At 45.5% G+C, this 27,961-nt stretch overlaps 2 protein-coding genes and 1 pseudogene across 2 annotated transcripts; all 3 read left to right on the top strand.

Moving 5' to 3' along the window:
* The first annotated feature begins 7,022 nt into the window (after window positions 1-7,022).
* Window positions 7,023-9,277, top strand: LOC136187352 (uncharacterized). The gene is made up of 3 exons (XM_065974932.1): window positions 7,023-7,256; window positions 8,155-8,277; window positions 8,372-9,277. The coding sequence occupies exons 1-3, from the start codon at window positions 7,023-7,025 to the stop codon at window positions 9,275-9,277; spliced, it is 1,263 nt and encodes a 420-aa protein (XP_065831004.1).
* Window positions 9,278-10,923: 1,646 nt separating this feature from the next.
* LOC136187351 (52 kDa repressor of the inhibitor of the protein kinase-like) lies at window positions 10,924-16,304 on the top strand. Its single transcript, XM_065974931.1, has 2 exons — window positions 10,924-10,944; window positions 15,708-16,304. The coding sequence occupies exons 1-2, from the start codon at window positions 10,924-10,926 to the stop codon at window positions 16,302-16,304; spliced, it is 618 nt and encodes a 205-aa protein (XP_065831003.1).
* A 5,405-nt stretch (window positions 16,305-21,709) lies between these two features.
* On the top strand, window positions 21,710-22,844 carry LOC136187350 (uncharacterized; annotated as a pseudogene).
* The last annotated feature ends 5,117 nt before the right edge of the window (window positions 22,845-27,961 follow it).

The raw sequence follows: 27,961 nt of genomic DNA, 5'->3' as shown, positions 1-27,961 counted from the left end.
CAGGGTTTGGGTTTGGGTTAGGTAGCATTTTAATTTCTTTTTCTTCTTTTTTCTTGGTGGTGGATAAGGGTCAGGGTTTGGGTTGGGATTAGGTAGCATTTTTTTTCTTTTTTAGAGGGTTATTGTTAGTGGAGAGGGTAAGGGTTGTGTTTCTGTTTAGGTAGTTTGGAAGGATCGAGGATGTTTCTAGACCAGTCCAAGCGAGCTATATTCGACGTAGATCCCGTATGTCCAGATTGCTGGCGTGATTCTTAGTCATCTTTGATTTGTGGCCGATCTTCGTGTTGCTCGTCATCGCGAAGGGCCAGGCGTTCCTCTTGGTTAGGGTTAAAGGGTAGGGTTAGAGGTTATGGGTAAAGAGGGTAGGGTAAGGGTACTTCTGTTGCGCACATCGAGGTCCCTAGTTTCAAACAACTATGCATCGAAGATGACATAGTTGTTAAGCTGACATATATCTCAGCGGGAGATGGCTTGCCAGTCACGTGAGACTTCTCCAATCTGATTAAGAGAGTTTGTTTTTGCAGAGTTTTGTTCTTTTGGGGTGTGTTTGGAGAGTGTTTTGAAAAGTTTTTTTGAGGGGCCCTTTTGGGGTGTTTTTTAATTTTTATTGTTTTTTGTTCTTTTCTCTCGCTTCTTTGTACTGGGACTCTAGTAGTTTTGTTGTTCGTTTAAATGGTCAAGAACTAACTTTAAGCAAAGTAAAGTCTTTTCTTATGCCCACGCCACCCCCTCACATCATCCCGCTTTATTTAAGGGATTGGTGAAGATTAAGGAAACCCGGTATTTACGAAAAATTTTTTAGCAAAAAAAACCTACGCGTAGTCGTTAGCTAAATTTAGATAACGACTCATTGATCGTAATCGTAACTACAATCAAAAGATGATTGACTAAATTCTCATAAAATTATCCTATGAGGTACGCCAATCGCAACTTAATAAGACTTCGAAAGATCCGGCACCATCATCGTCTTCGAATTCCAGTAAGGATTCCGAAGGATAAAATTCTCATCTCGTGTAAAAGACCGTTTAGAGCAGATGGTTTCCACGATTTAAGATTGAGATTGAAACTTCATTGGGATCATTGTTAGGGGATTTACATGTCGAGGTAGATGTTGTTGAACCCATTGTTTTGCTTTGACAATGAGAATGACCCTCAGAAATGTGACCAGTAAACTGATACCGTCCGACTTCTTTCGCAGACTATAAATTCACCTCTGACGAGTGGTGCAACACTCTTAGCAGCGCCGATTGACAAAACTTTGTCAGGTGTGGACGTAATTCAACGATAATTGACTTTTCATACGAGAAGAAAATGTCATAACATAACATGATTGACAGAAAGATTGACGTTTCTTAACTCATAACCCCAGGACGATTGGACAAGACGACAGCGTTATCGTTAGTGGCACTATTTTCTCTATATTTATCTAAAGCCTTCTAGGCGGAAAAACATTTTTGTATTTACGCTTTTCTATCAAGTGGCAAACTAAAGGGAAATATACATTAGCAGTAACTCTAAATAATCCGTTATTGTAACGATAGTTAAAGGGCGTCTTATCCTAGCTACGTTAGAAGTTTTATTTTCAAGTGAAAGTCATTCTTATTTTAGTTTTACACGCTAAAACGATTAAAACAGAAGGCGAATAACTGAAGTAGCTTCCTAACCTAAAGTCTATTTTCCGTGACCTCTTACTCACGCGATCTTTAATAAAATTCCCGGAAGGCAATAAATGATCTCCCTGTATCGAGAGAAAAAGTAAACCTAACGCTTTGAAACCCCTTTGAAGGACTTATATTCCCCATCTCCTACAAATTTAGTGTTCCTAAAATAGGTCTATGTTCTAAAATTATCCATATCAAAAATACCTTACCTCAATCGATGTTTCTCTACGGATCTTTTTCACATAAGAGCGCCGTCTGGCTCCATAGCATTCGCCAATCGATTAAAATGTTGTGAACGTCGACAGAGGGTGGAATGGACGTTGATGGATATTCATACCTTTTCCATAGCGAATTTTCGAGCGGCCCTTATGTTTTGCTGAGCCGCTCTTAGCATCGTGTGGCTGACGTCGTTGTTACTGTGAGCGGCAAGAAAGAGGTCGTCGACTAATTTAAAAACTTTTTTAATTGTTTGTTTGTTTGTTTGGGTGTCATTCCGTGAGGGATGGAATAGATGTATTGAAACGTTCTTTTTTGAGACTGAGGGTTAGGCCACCAGGCGTCACGTGTAACTCAGGAATCGAACCTGACAATTCCTCCTTCACTGACACGGGAGTAGGGGAAACTCGATTAAGCAGTATCTCTTGCTAAATGAAAAAATAATATTTAATAATTTGGGTCTAACCTTAATACTCGTCGATGAGATTTGTATCTTTTGAGGGCTTCCTTCATTTCGCTGTCGCCTGTTATTCCATTCCTATAAATGTCATGTGCCTTTCTATAAAACGTACGTATCCGATCGATTGGGACGGCGTCGAGTGCTGGATTGAAGTGAGATTGAAGTGCGGCGATGGAGTAGTGTCATCGTCTTCTTGTTTCCCGTTTGGCCTCCGCCCAGAGTTGCTCGACGGGTTTGCATTCGCAGTGAAATTTTAGAAGAAAGGTGGCAAAATGTCCGGCGTCCCTTGCAATCTTCTCGACTAGTGATGGCTCCGTTGCAAAATCCTCATGACTTGATAATTCCTTGAGCATGTCCGACCTAAGCATTCCCTCTTGCTATCGATTTCGTCGTTCCAAGCAAGTTTTCAATCCAATGTTTTGTCCACTAGAATCTGTCGTAGAAAAAATACGACACTCCCACATAGTATTCGTCATTACTGGTGTATGTTTACCTCCCGGACCAACGTTCATGCGGTTTGCGTTTAATGCGTGATTAGAACTCTGATCAAATATCCATATAATATCATCTGTACTACAGTGAAACCTGCGTAATCCGGTCACCTTCGGGACACATCTTTTTGGCCGCATCAGGGAGGTGGCCGGATTATAATGAATATGCTAAATACTAACAATACTTTCTTAGGTTCATTTTTGCTTGCGTTTGTCAGAATCGTAACTTCACCCAACACTAACACGGCGATACATTATCTTCAAACAAAGTACTCAGTGATCTTAGATTGTTTCATCGTTTGAAAATACTTTAATTTTGCTTCCTGCAACTGCCTGCCAACATGAAAAAAACTTTCTGCCAATTTGTCTTCTTCTTTTTCCATGGCAAAGAGATACAACTGGTGTGTGACGTACATCGCGTGAATGTAGGACTCGACAGAGCTTGTTGGTTCTTCTTCCTCCTCTTAGTCGTTATCTTCCTCGTCTTCATCTTCTACTTCTGCATTTGCCTTTTTCTTTGACGAGCCCTCGAATTCACAGACTGTTTTGCGCAGATCTTCTCTCCAATCTGATGACTGCTGGAAAGTGAACCGACAACTCAGTTCGTCGTCAGCCTCTATGTACTGCTCCCCCGTCATTTCTTTGTCTACTTCTTGTACCAACGCATTAAGAGAATCATCGTTAGCTCCTAGCTCAGCAGAGGGATTTTCTATGTCAGCAGTAGAGTCGTAAGAGAATGCCTAAAGCAGTTCACAATTGTCTGAGCCGTCACTGAAGCCCAAGCTAGTTTTACCCATCTTATCGCTATAAGGATATTTACCGACTTTGCTATTTCAGCAGCTGACTTCTCGGTGTCATTAATCTGAGCAACGTGTTTGAGCAAAAGCGATTTGTAGTGATATTTAAAGTTTCTGATTATCCCTGCGTCAAGCGGTTGTAGCCTTGACGTTGTATTTTTTGGCAAAAAAGGACGGCTATATTAGAGAAGCGCCCTTTTAGAGAAGCTTGATGGGAGGAGACGTTGTCTAAAAGCAACACGATTTTTCGGCCACAACGAACCATTTTGCTGTTAAGCTTCTTCAGAATTTCTTCCATTAGCGATTAATTCATCCAGGCTTTGTTGCTGTGATAGGGAATTCCAGCTGGAAGTTTGGGATCTTTTAATCCTTTGAAGCACCTTGGTCGCGCGGAGTGACCAACGACAATCGGCAGTTCCTTTTCGCCGGCTGCATTGGCAAATAAAGCTACCGTTACGCGTTCCTTCGCCTTCTTTCCTCCGCAACATTGCTTAGCTTTTTGTGCCACACTTCTTTCCGGTAGAGCCCTGTAGAATAACCCCGTTTCGTCAGGTTCCAGATGTCCTTTGCCTCGTATCCTCGAAGAAGACTAGGCAGTCTTTCGTGCCAACTTCTGACAGTTTCTTCTGAAACGCCTCCGGCTTCGCCGCTAGCAACAAATTGCTTGATATTGTGACGTTTCTTAAATGATTCCAGCCATCCATTTGATGCCTTAAAATTTTCGACGTTCAGTCTTTCTGCCACAATGCGAGCTTCCTCTTGAAGCATGGGTCCTGAAATAAGAACGCCCCTTTCTCGTGCCATGGTGTAGCAACGGTAAGCTGCTTCATTAACATCGTTCATGCTACCTTCGCGGCGGCGTTTTCAATCGAGTCGAGCGTTGGCTTCAAAATCATTTTGAATGGTTTCCGTTTCCTTGAGAATTGACTGTATTTGCGTACGCCCACACTTGAACACCTCCGCGATCTTCCGGGAGCCTGCTTCTGGGTTCCTTTGGGCGTACTCGATGACTTCTACTCGTTGCTTAAGGGTAAGCTCTTGTCGCTTTCTTTTCGACATATCAGATCGAGCGTTAGCGCGCTTACCTGTAATGGAGGAACAGCCACGTGCCTTTCAGTTGCGTTCGTTTGTTCGAGGTCATCACGCTTATTTAGCTGAATGGACACCGGATTTCGGAGAAATTCTGCAAGTACACATAAAGCCGGGCAATGTGTACGATCGATATGCAGTGGCAGTGAATAAAGATGGGATCGTTGTTGGACACCTACTTCGAGAAATTAGCCGAACTGCCTATTACTTTCTACAGTGGGAAAGGAACTCAATTGAGTGTGAAATCGTCGGTCGAAGGGTGAACCGCGGACGTGGACTTGGACTCGAAGTGCCATGCCTCTACAAATTCATCGGAAGAAAGGATTTTGTAGAGAAACTTCCTAGTTTGAATGGTAGAGATGACTAGATGGCCGTAATAAAGAGTTCTGCAGGGAAGGGTTTGGTCCAAATTTGGTGGCCGCTTTACATAATGAACAGGTGGCCGTATTATCCAAAGAAAAATGGCTGTACTCGATGTTGAGACTAGCCGGGACCAAGCGAAAATGGCCGGATAAAGCAGGTGACCGTTTAAGTCAGGTGACCGCAATAGCAGGTTTCACTGTACTAGGGTACTTGTAGCTAGCTATCTGAACGACGTCCCTAAACTGACAAATAAATTTACTACTATTGCAATACCCATCTGTATTCTCCCCGTATGTAAGTATAACTCTAGCTGCCTTCTTAATGGCCTTGGAATAAATTTGGCGACTTCTCCCTGGATAGCATACATCTTTTAGTAGCGACACAGACGGACTTTCGATTTGAGTGTGCACCACTGCATGAAATTTCGAGGCAGTGATTGTGCCTGCTCGAAACCGATACCAGTCGCGTGACTGCGACTGTTTCGCTGTGAGACTAGCAAGACGTTCGACTTGACTCGTTTGAAGCTGTTTCACTTCAAATTCATTCGCTCGCTTGAACAAGGCGGGAAAATCCAAGCTGCAGTTTTCTGGCTTATACAGTGCAGAAAAATCAGGAAGGAGGGTTTCTTCACTTGTTTCGAAGCTTTGTGTAAAGCCTGAACCAGAGACAGTATAATAGGTTTATTGGTAGTCTTCGACAACTGTTCAAAAGTGTGCTTTTTCTCATCGTCAGTGGGACCACAAACTGGTGCGGCACTGCTGCTTTCACACAAATTGGCAGCGAAAATGTCTCCTAGGATGAGATACAGCGTTTCTCGCACGGGATTGGGAACGATCCACTCGTTGGCGCCAGATGTGGACGATGTATCGCTAAAGCTGCGAGCGGCGGCTACAATCCCGAAGAGAAGAGCTCCGACGTACAAACACGTCTCCGCTAACCCGGCCATGCATGTGCAATGACCAACTTCCACTGACCCACTTGATCGAACAATAAGCCACACACGTCTAAAGGGGGCTTCCCTGTAGAGTAGCTGTGCCGCACCTTGCCGCCAATAGCAACAAAATCGCCAAAAATTTTCCATTCGGTTTCCAGGACCCATCCGCTGGTAAACAACAACTCGTAGCTTTGGAGGGACTTGTAATTTTTTGCTTCGTCCAGAGTGACGAAGCTCATCGTGTAGAGAAGGTAGGTGACAACATCTGCATAGCTAGAAACAGTAAAATAAAAGTCAAAAGCAGGTTGCTATGCACTACTTCCGGTATACGTAATTCGAGGCAAAAGCGATTGATCCCTTGAGTATTCGCCCCTTTTTCGTGCGTAGGGGTGTGTCCCGTCAATCAGTGAAAGCTTTCCCACATAGCGCCTTTTCATATTTCCGGTGAGAGAGTAGTAGTGCGATCCGTACTGTAGACCCGCCATGTTTTGCCACACGAATTATACGGGAACTGCGAATCAGGGCTTAAACGCAAGTGCTCTATTAAATTAAGGGAGGTGGCTCAGAAGATCCTTTCTGGAGTGGAGACTGTTCGTCGTAGAGCCGCCGGGTTTTAGGTAAGAAGCTGGGCGAGGGTTGGACTTACTACTGCTTGGGTCGCTTGTCCGCCTTGAGGTGATCTCGCTGCAAAATCGGGACTTCCGTCGAGCATCGCCGGCATCTTGGAATCAGAAGAGGGCAAATTTGCGCCGTAGAAACAGACTCGGGTAAGAAGCCACCTAGACGTATGCAATACTACACCTTCAGGGACCATCGCCAAAGCGCTCCGCGAGCCTGGATGTTCGTCCGTTGGCCCAGGTGATCCACCAAAGGCGGACGGTACGGCTCCTTTCCGAAAGATAACGTTGCCATACGGCTGTAGATGTTTTATACGGTGTTTTCGAGTGTGTTGCGCGTCCTCTATTTCATATCAACCGGTTCGACCACGCTTCGCGTTCCTCTAACGTTCATATGGCTGATCCTCGTTCATGGACGGTGCAGCAAATGAAGACGTGGCTGCGAGTAAATCACTCGACGGTTGGTCGTTCTGGAAATCGTGATGATGTATTGGCTCGTGTTATCGCCTTAATGGAAATGACGCAGAAGGAGAAAGAGCTTGATGCTGAGGTGCAAGCCGTAAACGTCGCTCCCGCTCCTGCGTACAACCTTTTGCCTCCACCGAAGAACCCTGGGTGGACGGCGAACGTAGAAAAGTTTCCTGAGTTGTCGTCGGACGCAGTGCAAGCATACCTTCGCAAATTTGGAGGCTACACTAAAAATTAGTCCAGTGGGTGTCGTTTAGCAGAAGACGGCCCTGTTTCGGGCGTGCAATACCACAATGGTGCAGATGGAGGGAAATGCAAGCCCACGATGCTGTCAACCCCGCCTTACTACAGTTCTTCTCAGCATAAGTTTCCAATCCGCTAGCGCGCGCTTAAAAGGCGCGTCATTCAAATTCTGTTCGCGGAATATTTTCATACTACGTAGTCACTTTTGTAATGCCTGCCTGCTTCTTCTATCTTACTATTTAAGAGAAATACATTTTACCTTAGTCAATATTGCCTGATGATCTTCGGAGTCCAATCTCATCAAAAAATGCTGTTTTTAGTGTCTAATAGTGCGTTCACACTCGCGCTAACTGTACCGTACCGTACCGTACTCGGTACGGTACGGTACGGTACGGTTACTGCGATCTCCGTTCACACACGTTGCTTTTACCGATTGGCCAATTTTTTTCTTTATCGTTTTTGCCTTTTTTTACAAAAATGAACCTCTTCTTTCAGCACATTGTTACCCTATAATAATATATGAAAGAAATTGAAGTTAGGGCGCGCATTCCTTCATTCATTCGCGACTATCGCCTTTTTCTTCATGGATTTGCAAACGTTCTTTGCTTTCTTCTCTTCGGAGCGCTTTCGAACGAACTGTCGACGAGACTCGGGCGGTGCGATGCGAATAGAGCGTCGAAGGAGACGGCGACGAGCTTTCGTTCTATTCGCTGCATCACTAGCGAACATTCTTTCGCTCTTCTCGTCGCAGTTACGAAGGAGACGGGCATGGACGTTGCCGAGGTGCGTGTTCTTTTGGTCTAGCTCTCTTTCAGGCTAAATTTCAACCGCCCAGACCTTCTTTCTGGAACTACGTGTGCTGGGAAACGTTCGACGACGACGCGTGGAAACGGAATTTTAGGATGAGTCGAGAGACTTTTCTTTACGTCTGCAATCAGGTAAAATAAATTGATTTATACTAAACTGCATTGTATGCAGAAATTTAGTTAGCTGAGGGGAGGAATTAACCGGCAAAATACTCGAATGCGACAGGCCGTTAGCGTCGAAAAAAGAGTTGGAGTGACGCTGTGGTTTTTACCGACGATGGCCGAATACCGGACACTAGCTCACCTTTTTGGAATTGGTCGATCGACAGTTTGCAATATTGTCCAGGAAACGTCGAAGGCGATTGTGTCTGTCCTTATGCGGCAGTACATTACGTTTCCGAATGGAAGCAGACTACGAGACGTCATAGAGGGGTTTTTGGAACGATTCGGGGTCCCTCAGTGTGCGGGCCCAATCGACGGGAGTCACATTCCTGTGACACCCCCGGCACTGAATCACACGGACTACTGCAATCGAAAGGGGTGGTACTCAATGATTCTACAGGCGGTGGTTGATCACAATTATCTTTTCCGGGATATTTGTACGGGCTGGCCTGGAAGTGTCCACGACGCAAGAGTTTTTGGAAATTCAAAGCTTTACCGATTGGCTGAAGCGGGAGTCATTCTGGGTAAAGAAGATCCGCGTGACATCGAAGGCTGCAGAATCTCTCTATATTTAATTGGTGACTCCGCCTATCCACTGCTTTCGTGGTTAATGAAACCATTTGTGCACGGATCTGAGATGTCAGACTCTCAGAAAATATTTAGTTATCGGCTGTCAAGCGCACGAATCGTCGTTGAAAATGCCTTTGGGAGGCTGAAGGCACGCTGGCGTCGACTTAGAAAAACGATGGACGTCGCTACCTGCAACGCACCGTCAATCATCGCTGCCTGCTGCGTACTTCACAATATCTGTGAGATTCACGGCGAGGGACTGGACGAGGCATGGCAGAACGAGCAGGACGAGTCGACGGCGTTTGTGCAGCCAGCAGGACAGCTCAACGGAGAGGAAGGGCTGGAAGGTGCTGCTTCAATTCGCGCTGCCTTAGCAAGGTACTTTGTAAATGATTATTAGGTTTATATTATAATATAAGTTATATGTATTTACTTATATATATACACATACGTATGTGTATATAACTATACACATATGTATATGTGTATATAACTAACATGCTATATAATATTGTATAATATTACCCATGGTATATTAATATAATATATAAATCTAATATTTCCCTTATCTAGCTATCTATGAATATTTTAATGGTGGTGAGAGTTTTGGGACAGCAAAGCTGACTTTCCTGCTGCCTCTGCTGCTGACCTTCCATCATGATCTGCATCAATCGCAGCTGAAACTCTCTCTCTTCGCTCCTTCTCCTCTCCTTATACGCTCTCTCTTCGCGTGCCTTCTCTTTCTCGTACGCCCTTCTTTTCTCTTCTTGCTCCTCCTCAGCTCTCATCATTCCCTCCCACATGTCCTTCATCGTCTCCGTGAATACTCCCGCCAGCCTATCTTCCCGATTTCTCTTCAGCCCTTTTCCCTTTTTTCTCCTACTGTTTTCCTTTTCCTTTCCTCTACTACGATCTTCCTCCTCTTCTTCCTCTCTTTCGATCTCTCTCAAACATGCATCTTCCTCGACTTCTCTGTTTTCCTCCTCGACCTCCTCCTCCTCTTCTTCCCCCGTACCCAAACTCTCCAAAAGAATAGGTGGACAAGTCGCCGGCCGGTGGCCAAGAACCTTGTCCAGGTCTTCAAAAAACTTGCACGTCTTTCTCCCTCTTCCTGTTTCGCCATTCTTATCCTTCACCTTTCTATAGCGGTTTCGTTTTCAACGGTATAAATAATGCAGATTTATTCGTGTAATTCAATGTAACACAAAATCGTACTTCTGTTGCAACAAGACTGATATTCGTCATGCCATCAAAACACTCCAGAAGGCTCTTTGCGTAATCTCTACGCGGAATCAATTTCGGGCGACCCCGATTTATCTTGCTGGAAATACGACGCTGTCAATGCTTTTCACACACGAGTCACACCCAACCCAGAAAAGAATTTCCTACAAATGCTAATTTTCTCGGGAAAGACAAGCAAATGTTTCTGACATTACTTGAAGGTGTCGTCGTTTCCCGAAAAACGTTGCATAATATGCTGATCGTTAGGAAGGCGCACTTTAACAATGACTGTGTCGTACTCAGATTGCAACGGCTCTTCAGCGAGAAAGGAGGAAATGGTTGCTTTCTGTTCGCGCACGAACTACGGACAAAACAGGTGTGAACTGGCGCTTTTCAAGTACCCTCAAGTTCTATTCTTTTTTCGCTAACGACAACTGCTTGCTCGTTTAGTATTAGGGTTACAAACAATAATTAAATACCGAAGCATGATTTTCTGTCTTTCGCGCTTTACGTCCTAATTCATGAACTGTTTGAAATGGTAATTTCTCATATACATAAACAAACCTTCTGCTCGTCTGCGACAAGTGAACAAGCATAAGCTACATCTTGAGCTCTGACGATGGCTCGCCTCTGTTAATTAAAAGTTGCGCTGATTGATCACAAAATTATTATAGTTAGTATGTCATACCTCCTGCAGGCTTTCGTTGCCAGAACGGTCTGTCGATGAACCGGGCAGATAATAGCTGTCCGTAGAACATTGACTTTCCGTAGTCAGATCAACGGGTGAGGCAGAACATATTGAGAATATGTTTGGCTAATTCGGACATGAGCATTCGCTTTTCGCAAGTGAGGCATGTTTCAAAATTGACGTCCTCCTCTTCTTTGGATTCACGCGCGACAATGGATTTATGCAGTGGGCAAAAATATATGATTTGTTCCTTGCATGTTTCTTTCAAATTTGGCACATGGTGGGGAGGTGCAAATGGAAACAAGCGTCAACTTCCTTGTTCAACATCTGTCACCATTAGGGTATAACCGCCGGCTTCAGAAAGTGGTGGAAATGCTCTGAGCAGTATCTCTTTCATCGAAACTCATTCTCCGATTCTCCGAAGGATATCCTTTTCTTTTCCGCGTGGAGCCTTTACAGTGTGACAGCCCCGAAGACATAGAAATTTGTGCGTCCATCCGCGGCTCGCACTAGGAGGACAGAGGAGCTTTTGTTTTCCTTTTTTTCCAAAGCTGGCCGACTTTTGCGTCCGTAACCTTTGCCTTTTAATCCAAACAGCTTACGCTGCTCTTGCCAGGAAAGAGGAGACGAAGAGAAGAGCTTACGGCTGTCGCTTGAAGAGCCACTTTTCAACATAGATCCCGGATCGAACATTGCGCCCGGTTCGCCTGCATCTCCAATATCGGACGATTGGCTCGGTTCAGCGTCCTCTTCTTCTTCGCCGAGATCTACAACTCGGAGCTTTATCTCCTTAAATCCAGCTTCAAGCGCTTTGACTAATGATGCACCTCGTTTGGAATTTTTTTCTTTCTTTATGTCTATAGCAAAAGAATTGACAGGATTAACAGTAGCGAATAATGAAAAATAGTTGCTAAATCACGGAAAGTGAAGCGTGAAAAGACTTGGAACTGAACCTTTGCGATAGAGAGAAGCGTCGGCACTGAGCTTGCACGGTTTGCGTACGCTGCATTCCTCACATTCTTTCTTTCTTCTTCACTATGTTTCTTTATTCATAGCCATGTTTCATAGCTATGTTTCATAGCTATGATTCATAGCTATGATTCACAGCTATGATTCATAGGTATGTTTCATAGGTATGTTTCTATGTTTCATTCCCATGTCTCATAGCTATGGTTTATTCCTATCACTCATTCATTCGTATGGTTTATTATTTTTGACACTGTTCTAGCGCCATACACGAACCCTATTGAATATTAAATAAAAAAACACTTGAAAAAGACTACAATCGTAAAGATCTCACAACGCGTACTAACCACCAATAAAAATTCCATTCCACACAAAGGCCTTCCTTTCTGTCGTACACCTCTTCGATCTTCTAAAACAATTTACCTCAGTACGGACCTTCGTACAAAAGGACCGCATTCAACTGTACTTAACGCCAAAGGCCCATTAATAATTCTAAACCACGACACCCTTGCACGCCTAAACTTTCCTTTAGAATGTATCGATACTCAAATGAGGCTAGGGGTCTAAGCACGCTAAGATTCTAGAAACTGTATTCGGTCGGCGTAATAGATATTTTTTGAGTCGTACGAGCTTTTTTCCAGATGATGAAGTCGAATAAACATCTTCTTCTTGACGGCTTAGCCAAGGAATCGTGGGCTCCGAGCTGGCGAACGATATGCGAATGATTCCCCGTTCGAAAAAAGAGGCGAATTGTCGTAGATGAAGACTGTCGGAACACGCCTTCTCGCCGATCTTTGTCCGCCTTATTTGCCGCCGTTCCGCTTCCGATCGTCGCGCCGATCCGCGAGCCTCTTTGCCGAACGGTCGAGTGTGTTTACGTTTGGTTCGTTTCTCCGAGGGGCCCTCGGGGGTTCGCTCTGACGCGTGGGGTTTGCGTTGTTGTCCCTTATGTTCTTTGTTTGAATAACTCGCTCGGCCACTGTTCTGGACTCTTCTCGCCGCCAAGAGCAAACGACGAGCTCGAGAAGAGCCAAAGACTTACTGAGAAAGAACGAGAAAGAGCTATTGACTCAGACAAGCCTTAGACAACACTTTCCGTTCATAAGTTCTGGAAATCAAACTCAGGCACTGCTCAGCAAGCAGTTCACCGAAAACCCACAGACCAGTCACTCAGAATGCCATTTGCTCAGTCACTTCTCACTGCGATAGAACGCAAACTACTGCGAATCTTCCTTCACATATCAATACCACTCTACCAAATACCAAACAAACACTAACTAACTCTACCTATCTAAAGATACCACCACTGAAAATAGCGACGCCGTTCATTATCATACGTATTGCACAAATTAGGTCTCTCGCTTCTACAGGTATGGCATGCCGTCCTGCAGCTAGACTCACAACTAAAATCGGCGCACCCTTACTCCTTCTAATGAAGCGCCCCAGTTAATTCTCCAGAACTCTGCAATTGAACCAAGCCGACTTTGCCGCTATTGAACCCATGAGACAAAATCAGGGAGATAAAATTTATAAGAATTCAACTCCTTTGTTCTGACACACAAGTTCCTGTGCACACTCCAACTTTGCCATTTTGTACTATAATAGATTTCATTGCCAAACAGTAGGCCCGTCACGACGCAAATGGACCAGGGCGATAACTGGACCGGAGGATCGTTTGCATCTTCTGTAGAATAACCGGACACTCTAAAGGCAACAGCTGCATTGGCCCGACATTGCCGCTTCGGTAACGTTAAGGGTCAACCGGTTATATCTGGGTTCCTCGCAAGACTCCAACGGTTAGACTAACGCAGAGCCGTATATATAGAGAGAAAGCTGCGCCAACTTAGAGCACTTGAAGCCTTCACGTGATATTACGGACGCCATTTTGCGTCCAAGTTTGTTCCTGCGGTACAAACTTGTAGGCCCGTACATGAGGCGATTCAGCCTCAGGATTATCAACACAAGTAAAAAAGAGCTTAGATAACAGCTCTTCATCTTATTAAAGCGTAGAAAGCACCTCCTGCGTGGTTACAAAGTTCGCGTTGTATAGGCGAAGTTAAGTTAGGCGATCCTAGGCAAATGCTAACTGCTAAGCTCTAAATTCTCCGGGAGAACTTGATGGCATTGACATACACATGAAAACGTTGGCTGGTGGGGAGGTGTGTCTGAGGGAGTATATGGTACGGACTGTTTGGAATCAGACGAAGATCTTCCAATCGCTGACCCTGTTAGTTGCTGCTCCGTCTGTCAACAGTTTTCCAGTGACAGTAAGCGTCCGAATGAACCTCCGCGTAGACGTCGAGTTCGAGACGTACCTCAAGACCCGAATCGACGAAAGAAAAGACGTCGATTGGTCACTAAACAGGCAAAGATTACTATGCAAGAAAAACTGTTGTACCAGAGAGCAGAAGAGTGCATGTAGCCAAGGTTTCGTATTGGGAGGCTCGGAATTCTTTCTTTCTCTCAACCTAATTGACACCATAATAAAAAAATGTAGTACATTGCCATCAGTAGAAGACTTACTAGAGATGTACGTTGCACGAAGTATTGCTCCTAGAGTACTTCAAATCATAGACACTGTAGCTCCGCTGTCTCCATTAAAAGACGTTCAAAATTTTTAATATATAACGAAACCTGTCAGCAACACTAGACTCCAAAGTCTTCAATATCCTCAATGTTTGGGTGTGCCTGCGTCATGTCGAAGTCGCTGACATCATCCACTGAAGTCCTAGTTTTTTGAAGATATTGCCTGATCCACTGTCGTCCTACCGCAATCTCCATTGCAGCTGAAAAAGGCGGCTTGTACAGCTCGCTTTTTCCATGAATGCGCCTCCCAGGAATTTTTTAAATACATTTTCTGTAACAATGACGAGACTTCGGCGACGTCGTTTCCGTTCTCAGGTACTTTGTGACTACCACGAGACAGGGGCAGAAATAAGTCTCTGTCAAGAATACCAGCCGCTTCCTGCAATTCCTGCGATGACAGACTAATAGTTGTGAAGTGTTCCTTTTTCGTTTAACCAGCAGAAGATCTTAATGCGGATTTCAAGATGAGTTTGTGATGCTCGATTGCCATATCAAGCGGTTTTCCTTTTCCCACTCTTCCGGAAAAACTCACAGTTCTATTTTCCGTTGCTATATATGCTAATCTCTCTGAAAAATTTGATTTCAAATTAGCCAAAAATTGGCTGCTCGGCTGTAGTTGGAACGTTTTGCAGCCAGAAACAGCACCATCCACCACTGCCAGTGGCTGACAATAACTGGGCCCTTCTCATGCCGAATTGCATTTCGTAGGTCCCAGTACAGGAGCGGTGTGCAAAAATGATCTCTGGCGATTGAAGACATCGTCACGTGTTGCCGCTTGCCAATCAGTCGGTATTGAAATAAAATCGCGAACAAAATACTCTGCTTTCTTCAGCAACCACTGGAAGTCCACTGTTGCTCGTTTAACTTCTTGAGGCTTTTCTTTGATGGATGCAATGTCGAGGAAGCAGTGGCGGATCCAGAGGGGGTTCCTGGGTTGCAAGCCCCCTTTGATAGGCGAAGCCACGCCCCCGCAACTGGTCAGAAAGTTGATGGCTTTGATATTGAGAGGCTCTTACTGCTCTTCCGGGGAATAATTTTTAATTAAATAATTTTGCACGGTGTCCACGTACGCTAAGAGGAGAAGTTCACCAAAGCAGGCGCGCGCTAAAGAACGGATTTAGTATGACGGAACGTCCTTCTAAGGAATCGAAGCGGTTGCAGTACCAATCAATCGTGTCGATGTTTCAGAGAAAACAAACAGAACGTGATGGTGCGGAAGGCTATGCTTTGCTAGGCAATAGTACTCTTATTCTGAGAACTGCTGGGCAGGCAGCTTGAGTCGCCGAAAAGACATCTCTCTAACCGCACCATCTGATGAACTGGAAATGGTTCCCTGTCTGAACGAAGAGTCTGAGTCTCATGGTCGCAGCATCGAAGCAACGTACCGAGTGAAAGCGCTAAAGAGCACTACAAAAGAAATGTTGCTATTCCGCTGTTAGACGCGCTGTCTCAACAGCTGGATGAGCGGTTCTCCCAGGACAGTCGTGTTGTTGGGTTTTTCCAACTAGTTCCTGTCATCATTATTGCTGACTCACAGCTTGACCGCGAAAGTACGAGGGAGCACCTAAGGCCCTGGACAAACGACATGCCTTTCCCTGCATCACTGCCGAACGAATTATTGCGATGGCAAGACCTGTGGAAAAGCAAGGCAAAGGACAGATTACCAAGCAATCTGCTACAAACGTTAGGCGTTTGCGATGCCGACACTTTTCCAAACATACATGCCTTACTAATCATTGGCTGCACTTTGCCAATTTCAAGTGCAGAAGCTGAGAGGTCATTTTCGCTTCTAAGAAGACTCAAGACGTACACGAGATCGACGATGGGCGAAGACAGAATGTCCGACCTTGCAGCCATCGCCATACACTATGAAGTCGTCATACCAGTCGAGGATGTTTGCCAACGTTTTGTTAGCACTAACCCTAGAAGGATGTTCGCTAAATCCCTTTTCGATGAGCAAAAATAAAACAATTAATTATAAACCTTGTTTGTGTGGGCGTGGCCGTCCTGAAAATGGGCGTGGTCAAAAATTTTTTCGCGCGAACAAATTACAACCCCTCCTTTCCGTCATTTCTAGATCCGCGCCTGGGAAGGACAGTAGACTAGACAATAGTGTTCCAGTTAGGACGTCATGCAAGAATTCGTCCGCTGCCTGGAAGCGTTTTGCCTCCTTGTCAACGGACGTTCTCTTTAATGCATCTCTAAAATGCAATAGTGACGTTTGATCGGTGGACTTTCCCCAAAAAAGAATGAAGACAACGTTCAGACATTCCCATAAAAAGCGAAAGTCTCCGGGCACCTCGCATGCCCACTTCAGCCTCTCAAGAGCTGAAACGTCATCTATTCGTCGACGCTTTGCTCCTCTTACTGTCGTACAGGAGGCCTGGTCTCCAACTACGTATTTCTGCTCCTCGTCGTTCTATTTGACATCTTTTGCTGGTTTTAGCAGAATTTCAATATTGTTGTCAATGAAACTCTCGTCTATATCAAGGAGAGCGAAAGGATGAATTTCTGTAGCTGTGGCTACGTAATCCGATCTTTCGTCAACGACGCAGGACTCCAGGTGCGCACAGAAATCAAAGTTACGCGTTACCACTTGCAATACAGCTAAAACTGCTCGACGAAAGAAGGCCGATTCATCTTCCATTTTAGGCAAAAGATCGTGCGGCAAAACGGACGAATGCAAACGCTGCGGTCGATCATTTTCCATTGTTGTCTCGTCTGGACGACGAGATACCCAAACTGCAAGTCTGCTGGTGTAGTCCCAGGATTGGCTGCTTCTATCCGTTCTCTCGCGCCGTGTCTTCTTAAAGAAGTTAACGTTGTCAAAGACAAGACAAGAATCCACTCTCCTTCGCTGTACCGAGAACAGTCTCCGTGATACGACGCAATTCGTTTTATCCACTCCTTTGTCTGGGTATAGCTCAGGCAAAGTCCTAATCGATTTAAGGACACAATGACCTGCTTCTGAGAAGCCCGTGCCACAATAATCAAGCTTTCTAGCAATTGCAGTTCTTTGCTTCTAGGATTCGAAGATTTTGCTAAAATGGAGAGGGCTGCAACTCCGCGAACCTTGCGTAGTGATGACTCGTGTACTTCGCGCCCCTTCATCACCAAGAGACGATGTAAACGAGGTGCATAATACTCCATTCGGTCACTCAGAGACCCAAGCGTCACACTGTGTAACCATTTTAGTACACTACCTCCGTCAGACAGATGGGCGTCTTCATGGGTGGAAAGTCTGGCAACTTCGTTTTGAAACACAGCAAGTGAGTCCGAGAGTGCCGACCGACTCCCTTAGCGTGTGTAATTCACTTTCAGCTGCATGTCTTCGTTTCATTTCCTCCTGGAGTCGCACCTGTAGTATTCGAGTTCTATCTTTCTGTATTTCCAAGGATAAAAGCTTTCTCTAATTCAAGGCCCTGTAGAGCCGCATCATCAACGTCCTCAGCAGGCCGTAACCCAACGCAGACGTAGGCGCGAAGATCACAACTGCTGTGAGTCCGATCGCTTGATTCTCTGTCGTTTGCGCTCTACTGCATCGCCAAACGCTCGCCTAACGAACTTTCCAACCTCGGAACCGTTCAAAGGCGCTAGGACATCAGATAATGCTGAAAGGAAATAATTGAGTGCTTCCACAAGACCAGCCACTGCTACGAAGAACGATATTTTTCGAAACTTGATATGTAATCCTCAACCTGCGCGCAGAACTAAAAGCGTATTCTTCTTTTCAACTAGTTCGCACCATTTTAGACACAGAAAGTCGACCAGTTCGGTCGCAGTAACGTTGCAGGAGGTCGTACTTTCTTCCATTCCGTCAGCGGCAACCCCGCATACAGGAGAAAGGAGGCCTCAACAACGGGATCGAAAAGGGAATGGTAGTGTGCGTATTGGAACTGCAGTAAGCATCGGGACTGGCTCTCTGCTTCTTGTAGGTTCTTTGCGGTGTTAACGTCTGTTTACTAGTGTTTAGCGACGCTGTCCCCCCTCGTCATAGTGGGCGTGAAAGTGGGAGGAGCCGTACCAGACCCTCTCTGGGACACCGTTATAGGGGTGTTCTTGAGAGCGTCTGGCGACCAGGCTACTCCAGAGTAGGCAGCCCCGACGTGCCGACAAAATAAACATTCTTTCACAATCAGACAAAACTTGAAGTCCAAATGTTAATTATTGTTTACGCTAAATTTCTGCTCTAAACCCTACACCTCCAATACCAGCGGCGACAATTAGACTTAAACATTTTTGGGCCAAGATTACGGTGAAGGTGCGCGATCATCTGTGTGTCCGTTATATCCAGCGTGGATGTCCTCTTCGCTGGTGTGGTCTGGGTATCACGCCACAACTCACGACTACCCTCACCGTGGCGGTGCAAATCAGGACCTCTCGTGTACGGGTTCCCAGACCACACCGGCGAAGAGGTTCTCTCCTCTCTGCTAATGTCGTCTGGGATTACAAAACAAGCACACAACATTAATTAGTACGTAAACACATTTATATACCCGTCGAAGACGGGCGCACACGGCTAGTAAGGTAAAAAACACTAAACTAAACTGGAGGGATATATTACTTCCTTACAAAGCCAAATCCTGGGAAGGAAGCCAAAGAGACCCCGCCTTAATGTTACACCCCAGGAATGACAAACACTCAAAAAGTTAGCATCCTACAAAAACTTAGTAATCAAAAAGCAGTTAAAGGTTCCTGTACTGTAATTGAAGATACTTTCAATTACAAAAAAGGTTATGCTGCCACCTACAAGATCTACGAGTATATCAACAACTCAGAGAGGACCCTACTCCAGCCATTGTGCTGAAAATTAATAAAGCCAAAAAGAATTTCTGTGAACACGGATCCCTAGATTATCATACACAACAACACATCATCCAAAACCCTGAGGAGGTCAGAACGCAATTATTATTTTTTTAAAAGCTTCATAAAAATCCTCATTTAGCGGCTCTGGGGGTTTAACTTTCTGTCTGCCCAAGTGATTCATACCTCACCTATCGTTAAAATCAACTTAGCTACATCAGGGATAGTTTCTACCTTATCAAAAAATATTGATCTTCGCTCTAAACATTATTCTGGTATTGTTAATTAAGGCAAGTGCTCGCGTTTACGCAACGTACCAACCAAGAGAAAAGGAGAGAAGCATCTGGTGAAAATTCATCCCCACGTGATCTACGTGAGAATATTCTTAGACGAGAGAACCATCTATTTGCATGACGCGGGCCGAAGTACCGAATTTTGACCGGAAACGGTCTTTCCAAGCTCGTCGTCTCATCGCCCCCAGAGGATCACTATATCCTACTATCTTCCAAGAGGAGCAATTGACGTCTGTTCCTCCTTTGCTAAGCGGGAATACAATTACCCAAGCAAAACCAATATTATTAGAATATATCTATAACATATTCTTAAGCGTCCCCAGCGTCTGATGATGTATGTACGACACGTCATCGAAGAGCAAACGAGGAAGGAAAATCAGAAGCAATAAAGCCCTTCAAGTAAAAAATAATGATATAGAATGTTCATTAATTTAGTAGGAAATTGTTCTAGGAAACGTCATATTAAGGTCGATTAAGCGGAAATAACGTGCTAAGCGGCCTTGTTGCCAATTTTAAAAACAATTTTCGGTTTCGATGAGTTGATAGAAGAGCAGGTGTTTCACCTAAAAGTAGTAAATATGACATTGCTGCAGCTACTACGTTCGCTTAGGTAGAAAAACTGATTGCAAAGGTGCAACACCATTACTGCATCCGCAAGAGGTAGATGCACTTTCAGCGGATTTCATTACTACAGCTTGACACTGTAAGTTTGACAACTGGACGTACACAGATTTTTTGACGGTTTACCTGTAACCTGAGTGACCTGAAACTTGAGTGTCCTTTTTTTCATCTTGGAAAAAAGTTATGGATGAAGGCCTTCGCAAAAAGGTAGCTCTACTGGCGGTTGACGAGTGTCACTGAGTGACGGAGTGGTATGGACAGTTATCTTCATTTTTAGGGGTATCGATTATAGGAAGGACCATGCAAAGGTGTAGGAATTTAGACCTCTTTCCCTTTTTCCTGTCATGATCTTGACGGCCACTGCCACCCAGCCTATAATAAATATTACAATTCAAAGAGTGGGGTGTTTGTACTGCGGCTTATTAATCGCAGAAATATGAAAAGGAAGAAAACAGATGCGCTTCGTGCAGACTATATATTTGGAAAGGAGGTTTTACCTCTACTGTATAGCTTTCACTGGCTCTTCTTTTATCTGCTTTAGATGACTCAAATGACACTCCTCTAATAAAAACAATCGCGTTTGGAAGAACAAAAGACAAGGCGTCGTCACTGTGGCGTCTCATAAGAGGGAAAGAATTGTGGACGAACGCCACAGCTCTCTGAGCTCCTTCGAACGACGAGACGTGGAGAAAGAGTTCAGGGTTGGCGAGAGGAGAATTGTGATAGAGACAATCGGCTTTGGATTGGTATTCAAAGTCGTAGAGTTAGAAATATGCGATATCTTCGCCTTAAGACGTACAGTGCACTTACGCATAAAGCGACCGTCTTTAAAGCGCGCTAGAGGTCGCGTCATTCGTTCCACATCGAAGCTGATGACATTCGACTCGTCTGTCCCGTAGCATTCCGATGATGTAGGGTTCGTGTACGTAGAACATAGTTTAACATAGCGGTCACATGCGTCGTTGTCATTGGCTGATTACGTACGCGACCGTTAGTCGGTGTCCCGAATGTCTATATGTCTCCTTGGTCACGCCCTACTATCTGTCCAGCTTCAGTTGGCCTCCGGATGTTATTATTAGATGAGCGCGTAATTGTTTACATACCCGTTATTTAGGAAGAGGCGTCAACGTACGCGGAAGTTGCCAGTGTAGTTCGTAGAAATTTCCCTCCGACCGTGCCGCCACTCTTGTTTGGCTTCAGCGTGGCCGTTTATTCGTCGAAATTCACCAAGCGAGAGTCCTTTTCATCGGCTTTCTAGCCATAGTTACTCGTCGCCATGTACATTAGCGCGCGTACTCGAGCGCGAAAGAAACTGTCGATGTCTCGTAGAGGCGTTCGAGCGACATGCCGAGAGAGACAGCTCATCGAGCGAGTTCGAAAGTGGCTGGAAGAGGAGCGAGACACGCCACCACAAAAGAGAATAGTAGTCACCCAAATTGAGGAGCGATTGCAGGCAGCAACTGGCTATGGCATCCGAAGTCTTAGACGTTATCATAAGGAATTCACAGAAAGAGGACGGATTGAACACACCTAAAAAGCGAGTTAGGTATCACAAATCTCGGATACGGATAAATCCTGATGACTTCGATCGAGCTGCTATAAGGCAGACAATTCAACAGTTTTACGAACGGCGGGATTACCCTACCCTTAGGACTCTCTTGGAGGCACTGAGGGAGAAAGGAGTATTTCCCGGAGGTCGGTCGACACTGTCTCTCCTTTTGAAAAATATGGGCTTCAAGTATTGCCGTAGAAACGATAAAGTATATGTCTACGAAAGAAGAGAAATTGTTAATCAACGTCATAAATTTCCGCGTTCAGTAAAGAAGTATCGACGAGAAGGGCGACCTCTTGCGTACCTTGATGAAACCTGGGCCAATGCACATATTGTCCCCAGAGAGAATCTGGTGAGACGAATCAGGAAAGGGTGGTTGGAAACGTCCATCGGGGCGAGGACAGAGACTTATCATTCTCCATGCTGGTAATCTCTATTTCATACAGGGATATAATGATCATGCTGAATTACTTTCTTCAGGTTCGAAGGACGGGTGGATTCCAAATTGTTCGCTGGTGTTTCGATCAAAAAATAGTGGTGATTACCACGACGAGATGAACTCAACTCACTTTAATGAGTGGTTCGAAGTAAAGCTCATCCCCAACTGCCCACCAAACTCTGTCATTATTATGGACAATGCACCATATCACAATTCAGTGATTGAAAAAGTTCCAACAAAATCATCTCGGAAGAATGTGATGCAGGACTGGCTGTCTGCACACTTTATTGACTGGGACTAAAGAGATCTAAAGAAAGATTTATTCGAAAAAATAAAAAAGCCCAACCAATAAAAAAATTCGTTACGAACGAAATTGCTCGTCGCCACGGTCACGCCGTTCTAAGAAGCCCCGTAGCACATTGCGAACTTAATCCAATCGAGCTGGCTTGGCCTCAGGTTAAGGGGTATCTACGAAGGCACAATACGACGTTCAAGCTGGCTGATTTGAAACACCTGGTGCCTGCAAGCTTCGCCGCCGTTCTACCGGTTATGTGGGAAGCATTTTGCCGGCACACGGAAAGCGAAGAAGAACGATTCTGGGTTGCTGACGGTCTCCAGGAAGAAGCGGTTGAGGACTTCGTTGTTCACCTTAACGTCGACGACGACGAAACCGACTCCGAAGGCGAAGACGAGCCAACAGGCTTACCTGAGAGCGATAGCGATAGTTCCGAAGACAAACGCGACGAGATTCACAACGAGCAGTTGTTGATCCAAGATCGAGTTACAGAAACGTCATAAGTAACTGAGTTCAACTAATGACATAATTAGATCTCGTTCACTCACGCCTTTGATGCGCACGCTACGCTATATCACTGCGTCCGTCGTATATATCAATTTCCGACGCAAACAGCGCGAATGCCCTCGTCTTGCGCTTTACGGTGGTACCAAGGTCGCATTTGTGCGACGATCGTAACAGACGTATTAAGCTTTTTTATAGGCCAACTGAAGCTGGACAGACAGTAGTGCGTTACGGTGATTCCTTAGCGATTCTCTCGTTCTCTTGCGTTTACGTGGAATGTTCTCAAATATTAATCTCAAAAGCGGCCGGACACTCCGGAAAAGGAACCTCGCAAGCGTGCAACGGATGAGGGCGGCTCTAGCAAAGAGACAGCGCGACGACCCTGAAGATCGGGTCACGCCTGCTCAGGTGAGATGAATTAGAAGCTCATTAGCATTCGTGTGACTTAGATTCCATTGCCTAGACGCCAGTACCGCCCTCTCTGGAGCTCCCAGTCGTTCACGCGGACGTCGCGATGATCGACGACATCGTCGATCGCTCCGATGGCAGCGCCTTTGAGCCTGAAGCCATCGCGGTTCAACCGGACGACGCGGACGACGACGGCTGGGTGACAGACGAAGAAGGAGACGAAAAAGACGAAGACGAAAGAGACGAAGACGAAAGAGACGGCGGCGAAGATGGAGAAGAAAAAGATGACGACGTCGACGACAAAGTGGCTAAAGTGCCATTCACCGGCGACGAAGTATGGGGTAGTTTGGGAGAGTGGGCGCGTTCTCTTTGTAGGGACGATTTGAGAAAGACCGACCTCGTTTTCTTCCAATTCTACCAAAGGCTTCGTCCTTGTTCAAGCGCCACAACTGCTTCCAATGTCGCCGGATCATTCTTGTCTTGTTCTGGAAGAACAATTCGCCGGTGGAGACAGCAATACTCCACGAATAGGGGCGACTTCGACGAATATGGCCGTGGAAAATACCAGCGCGACAGCCTCATGCACGACGACGACTTCTGCTGCCGAGCAAGAAATTGGGCTCCACATGACAGTAAACGACTTCCGGCAGTTCGTCCACGACTCTCTTCTGCCCGAAATGATTCAGGAGAGAGATGACGGTATCTCAACAGATATAACTATCTAAGATTTTCATTTATTCATTTATTTGTTTAGGTTTTCTGCGTTGCTCAATCGGAACGGAGACAAGCCGGAAGTTTCTACATCATCTTGGGTTCGAAGTTCGGCAGACAGGGCACAAGTCGACGTACATTGACGGTCACGAACGGGATGACGTGGGCTGTATCGTAATAAGTATATAGAGTATTTAGATAGTTTAGAATTTTCTCACTTGCCCCCACCCCCACCTTCTGATGTGTCGTCTGTGTCTTCTAGTATACATAGAATAGGAAATGTGCTAGCAGAAAAGCAGTTATTTACTATATTTCATGATGAATGTTCGTTTCAGAGTAATGATGATCAAACTTACATGTGGGTTTTTAGAAGATCAAACCAGCATGAGGCCTAAGAATAGGGGAACGGGGTTACTGGTATCTGATTTTATAAATGAGTTTTGTCGTTGTCTTAGGCTTACAGATAATGAGTATACATTATTTAGACACACACACCTTAATATGAACAGGCAGCTAGACTCGTACTTTGATATTGGGAGAATAGAGATGGGTATTGGAGTAAATTTATTTCTCAGTTTAAAATAAACTTTCTAATATGTTCTTTCATCCAAGGGACAATTACGTCTTCCTCTTTGAAGGATGTCTTAACTTTCTTGAAAGACCTATGTTTTCTTCCAGGTATGTACGTGAACACGTTCTTCAATTCCACTACAGCACTCTTTAGATCCGTCATATAAGAGGAGGGTTTGTGTGGAATTCGACTGGGTAATGACACATTCGCCGTCGAAGTGCTCCAGGATGGGTTTCAGGGTGCCAAGCGCCTTTCCAATTCTGATGACCGCTTTTTCTTTTCTTTCTCCTCGCAGCGTTCTGAGGCAGTCCTTGCACATGCGATTGAGATGCTCCAGGTAAAGGTCGCACAGAATGTTGTGCCCTGGAATGCCTCGAGTGTTCACGCCGCGTGACCAAAGCAGTGCTGTGCCACTCGAGGGGACACACTGTACAGGCACTGATACAGAAGGTTCAGAGATTCGAAGGCGTAGTTTCTTCTTCCGGTGGAGCGAAACAGGACCAAAAGATACCGCCAGCACCTCTGCAGCCTATCGCTGTCGCTTTCTTTTATGGCATCGGCAAATTCGAGGTATACCAGGCCTAGTGTCAAGGTCTTTGAGGCGTATGCGAGAACGCCATCACTGGGCTGATCTTCAACCGCACCGGGTAACTGTCTAAAGCTGACATATCGATTGACGACTTCTTCGCACACAGTCTGGAAACACTCGGAATCGAGTGTCTCAGGAGGCGACGAGAGGCTTGCCGTACCCATGATATGCATTGCTGCGGCGACAACATGACTTGCAACTGCGACATTGAAGAAATCTTCGCTGGCGTTCACATTTCTTTTTGGCATGTTTGACACGTTTCTCCTGTGCATGACGTTACGGAGTTGGTACAACGTTCCATGGTCTGACGCCGAGTTATCACTGTACAGTTCCTTCCAGATCACCTACCGAGAAGAAGGTCATCAGTCATCAAATTGAACGTAACAGTCTGTTTACAACCTCCAGTAAGCACAGCTTTGCGTGCCAGTCTTCAATTGCCGGTACAGTGTAGTAAGCCCCGGAGTTGCGAACGACTTGTCTCCTCGCTGATTTTGGTCCGTTGAGCGCCGCGGACACGCGCGCACGGAAGCTTATCGCCTCCGAGTAAAATTTGGTGGAAGGCGTACGTATCTATTATCACGTTTTCAGCTGATTGCGGCATGATGTACGTCTCTGCGTGGTCGTCGGTTGGAACGTACTGACGGAGTTCGTCCATAATTTCGATCATTTCTTCCTTTTTGTTTTCATTTTTAAGAATTATTCCTAATATAACCTGTAGAAGGTACCATTACCAAAATGATGTCTTTAATGTATGTCATTCTTACAGCAACAGATTTTCGGGCCATCTCACTTGAGTAGTGGCTTGGAATATTCCAAGCGACGGATTTTTTTTCACTTTCGAAATAAGGGAAACAGGTTGAGACAATCCGACGTACAAGAGTCGTAAAGTTATTTTTGATAGCGACTTCGTCGGCGGGAGACGGAAGCAAACTTTGTGCAACGTCGGTCACATGTTCAGCTTGAGGTGGAGGAGGATGTCTGTCACTGAATTCCCCCATGTCAACTCTGTCTTTGACAGCGACATGGTGAAAGTAATGACAAGAAACCGTTTGCGAAGATAGGCGCATATATCGAGGGCTCACGGTTTTGTCCAGATTGTCGCCGACGAGCTTGAATGATGGATATGACATTGCCTCGTGGAATTCGGAATCGATGGAATAGACCCTTTAAGAGGGCGTGATTTTTTAGAGCATGCGCATTTGTTGACGGTAAAGAGTACAATCAATAACGATTATTTTCTGCGCATTTGTCGAAGAACGAGAGAGTCTGGCGTCGAACGGGCATTGGATTACGGTAGGCTTTGTTTTGACAGACTCAAGCATTTGCTTCCTGGGTTAATTTGTAGTCGTTATCGCCGCAAACTGCGATGTCGCCGCCATCTTGAGAAACATATACTCGGCTGCAACTTCGTTCCAAAAGCCCACACAAACAGCGCACCTTCACCGCCGGATGGAGCGTCTACAAACCTACTCACCCACCTTCTGCCTTGAGGTAAGCGTTTCTTCTAGCGGCGCAAATCGCCGATACAGCGTCGCACGTCGGCGTAGCGTCTTCAAAAGCGAAAAATTACACAACACGTCGCCACGAATCTTGTCTTACCGGTATCGTACGCCAATATTCTGCGTCTGCGCGTCACACTACGCTCTCGATCGCAGCACGATGGCGTCGTCGTCGTCTACTCCAAGCTATGACGATCCTGCTCGATGGACTATCGCACGGCTTAAGGATTGGTTGCGACAACACAGTCGTAATGCACCGATCGGAGGAACTAGGTTACAGCTTGTGGCGCATGTGAACAGTGTAATTAGGCGCGACGAACTTGAGGCAGAGCTAGAAGCAGCGGAAGTACAAGTTCACGTTAGTCAGCCGCCGGATTATAGCATTCTTCCACGAGAGGATTCGACATAGTCAGATGATGTCGAGAACTTTCCGAAGCTAGACGAGGACGTGGTCGAGTCGTACCTCAAACAGTTTAGTGGTTATACTAAAGGCTGGAATACTGGAGTACGACTTGTGAGCGACGGTCATCTAACCGGTCTGTGTTACTTCGGTGAAGGTGGACGCGGCTTCTTCAAAGGGCGTTGCAAAGCGACAATGTGCTCAACACCACCATTTTACAAACCCTTTGTTGTCGTGGATGTACCAGATGAAACAGACGGAGAGAGTCTCCAGATCCTTGGAGGAAACTGCACCTGCAAAGCAGGCCAGACGCAATCTTGCGTACACATTTGTGCTTTGATCATAATGGTGTCTTTTCTTGGAGAACAGAGCTGCACGTCAAAGCCCTGTTACTGGGTTAGACCTAGTGCGTCTGGTACCACTGCACAAGCCGTCACATTTGCCAAAAATCTTGATCATGGACATGTGGGGCAAGCAAAAGAATGGGAAGGTGAAGCATTGTGCATTGACGACCTCGAATCGCTGTTTATAGAAGCGGAAGTTTCCTGCTCTTGGACCGATTACAGAAAAATCGAGCGAGAAAATCGGGAGAAAAGCGTGTCTTCTGAGCTTCAGGCTCGGATCAGTATCGTCGATCCCGTAGACAAGATTTGTGGCGACGTGTTGTGTAATTTTTCGCTTTTGAAGACGCTACGCCGACGTGCGACGCTGTATCGGCGATTTGCGCCGCTAGAAGAAACGCTTACCTCAAGGCAGAAGGTGGGTGAGTAGGTTTGTAGACGCTCCATCCGGCGGTGAAGGTGCGCTGTTTGTGTGGGCTTTTGGAACGAAGTTGCAGCCGAGTTTATATTTCTCAAGATGGCGGCGACATCGCAGTTTGCGGCGATAACGACTACAAATTAACCCAGGAAGCAAATGCTTGAGTCTGTCAAAACAAA

This window comes from Oscarella lobularis, chromosome 5, assembly GCF_947507565.1.
Source record: "Oscarella lobularis chromosome 5, ooOscLobu1.1, whole genome shotgun sequence".
Lineage (NCBI taxonomy): Eukaryota > Metazoa > Porifera > Homoscleromorpha > Homosclerophorida > Oscarellidae > Oscarella > Oscarella lobularis.
This window is presented reverse-complemented; position numbering and strand designations above follow the sequence as displayed.

What these genes read in the sequence shown, in the direction of transcription:
- LOC136187351 (XM_065974931.1), top strand. Translation starts at nt 10,924, where the DNA reads ATGAGCATTCGCTTTTCGCAA. An exon ending in TGAGCATTCGCTTTTCGCAA is followed by an intron (nt 10,945 to 15,707) that starts GTGAGGCATGTT and finishes TCATGGTCGCAG; the next exon opens with CATCGAAGCAACGTACCGAG.
- LOC136187352 (XM_065974932.1), top strand. Translation starts at nt 7,023, where the DNA reads ATGGCTGATCCTCGTTCATGGACGGTGCAGCAAATGAAGACGTGGCTG. An exon ending in ACCCTGGGTGGACGGCGAAC is followed by an intron (nt 7,257 to 8,154) that starts GTAGAAAAGTTT and finishes GCTCTCTTTCAG; the next exon opens with GCTAAATTTCAACCGCCCAG. An exon ending in TTCTTTACGTCTGCAATCAG is followed by an intron (nt 8,278 to 8,371) that starts GTAAAATAAATT and finishes CGAATGCGACAG; the next exon opens with GCCGTTAGCGTCGAAAAAAG.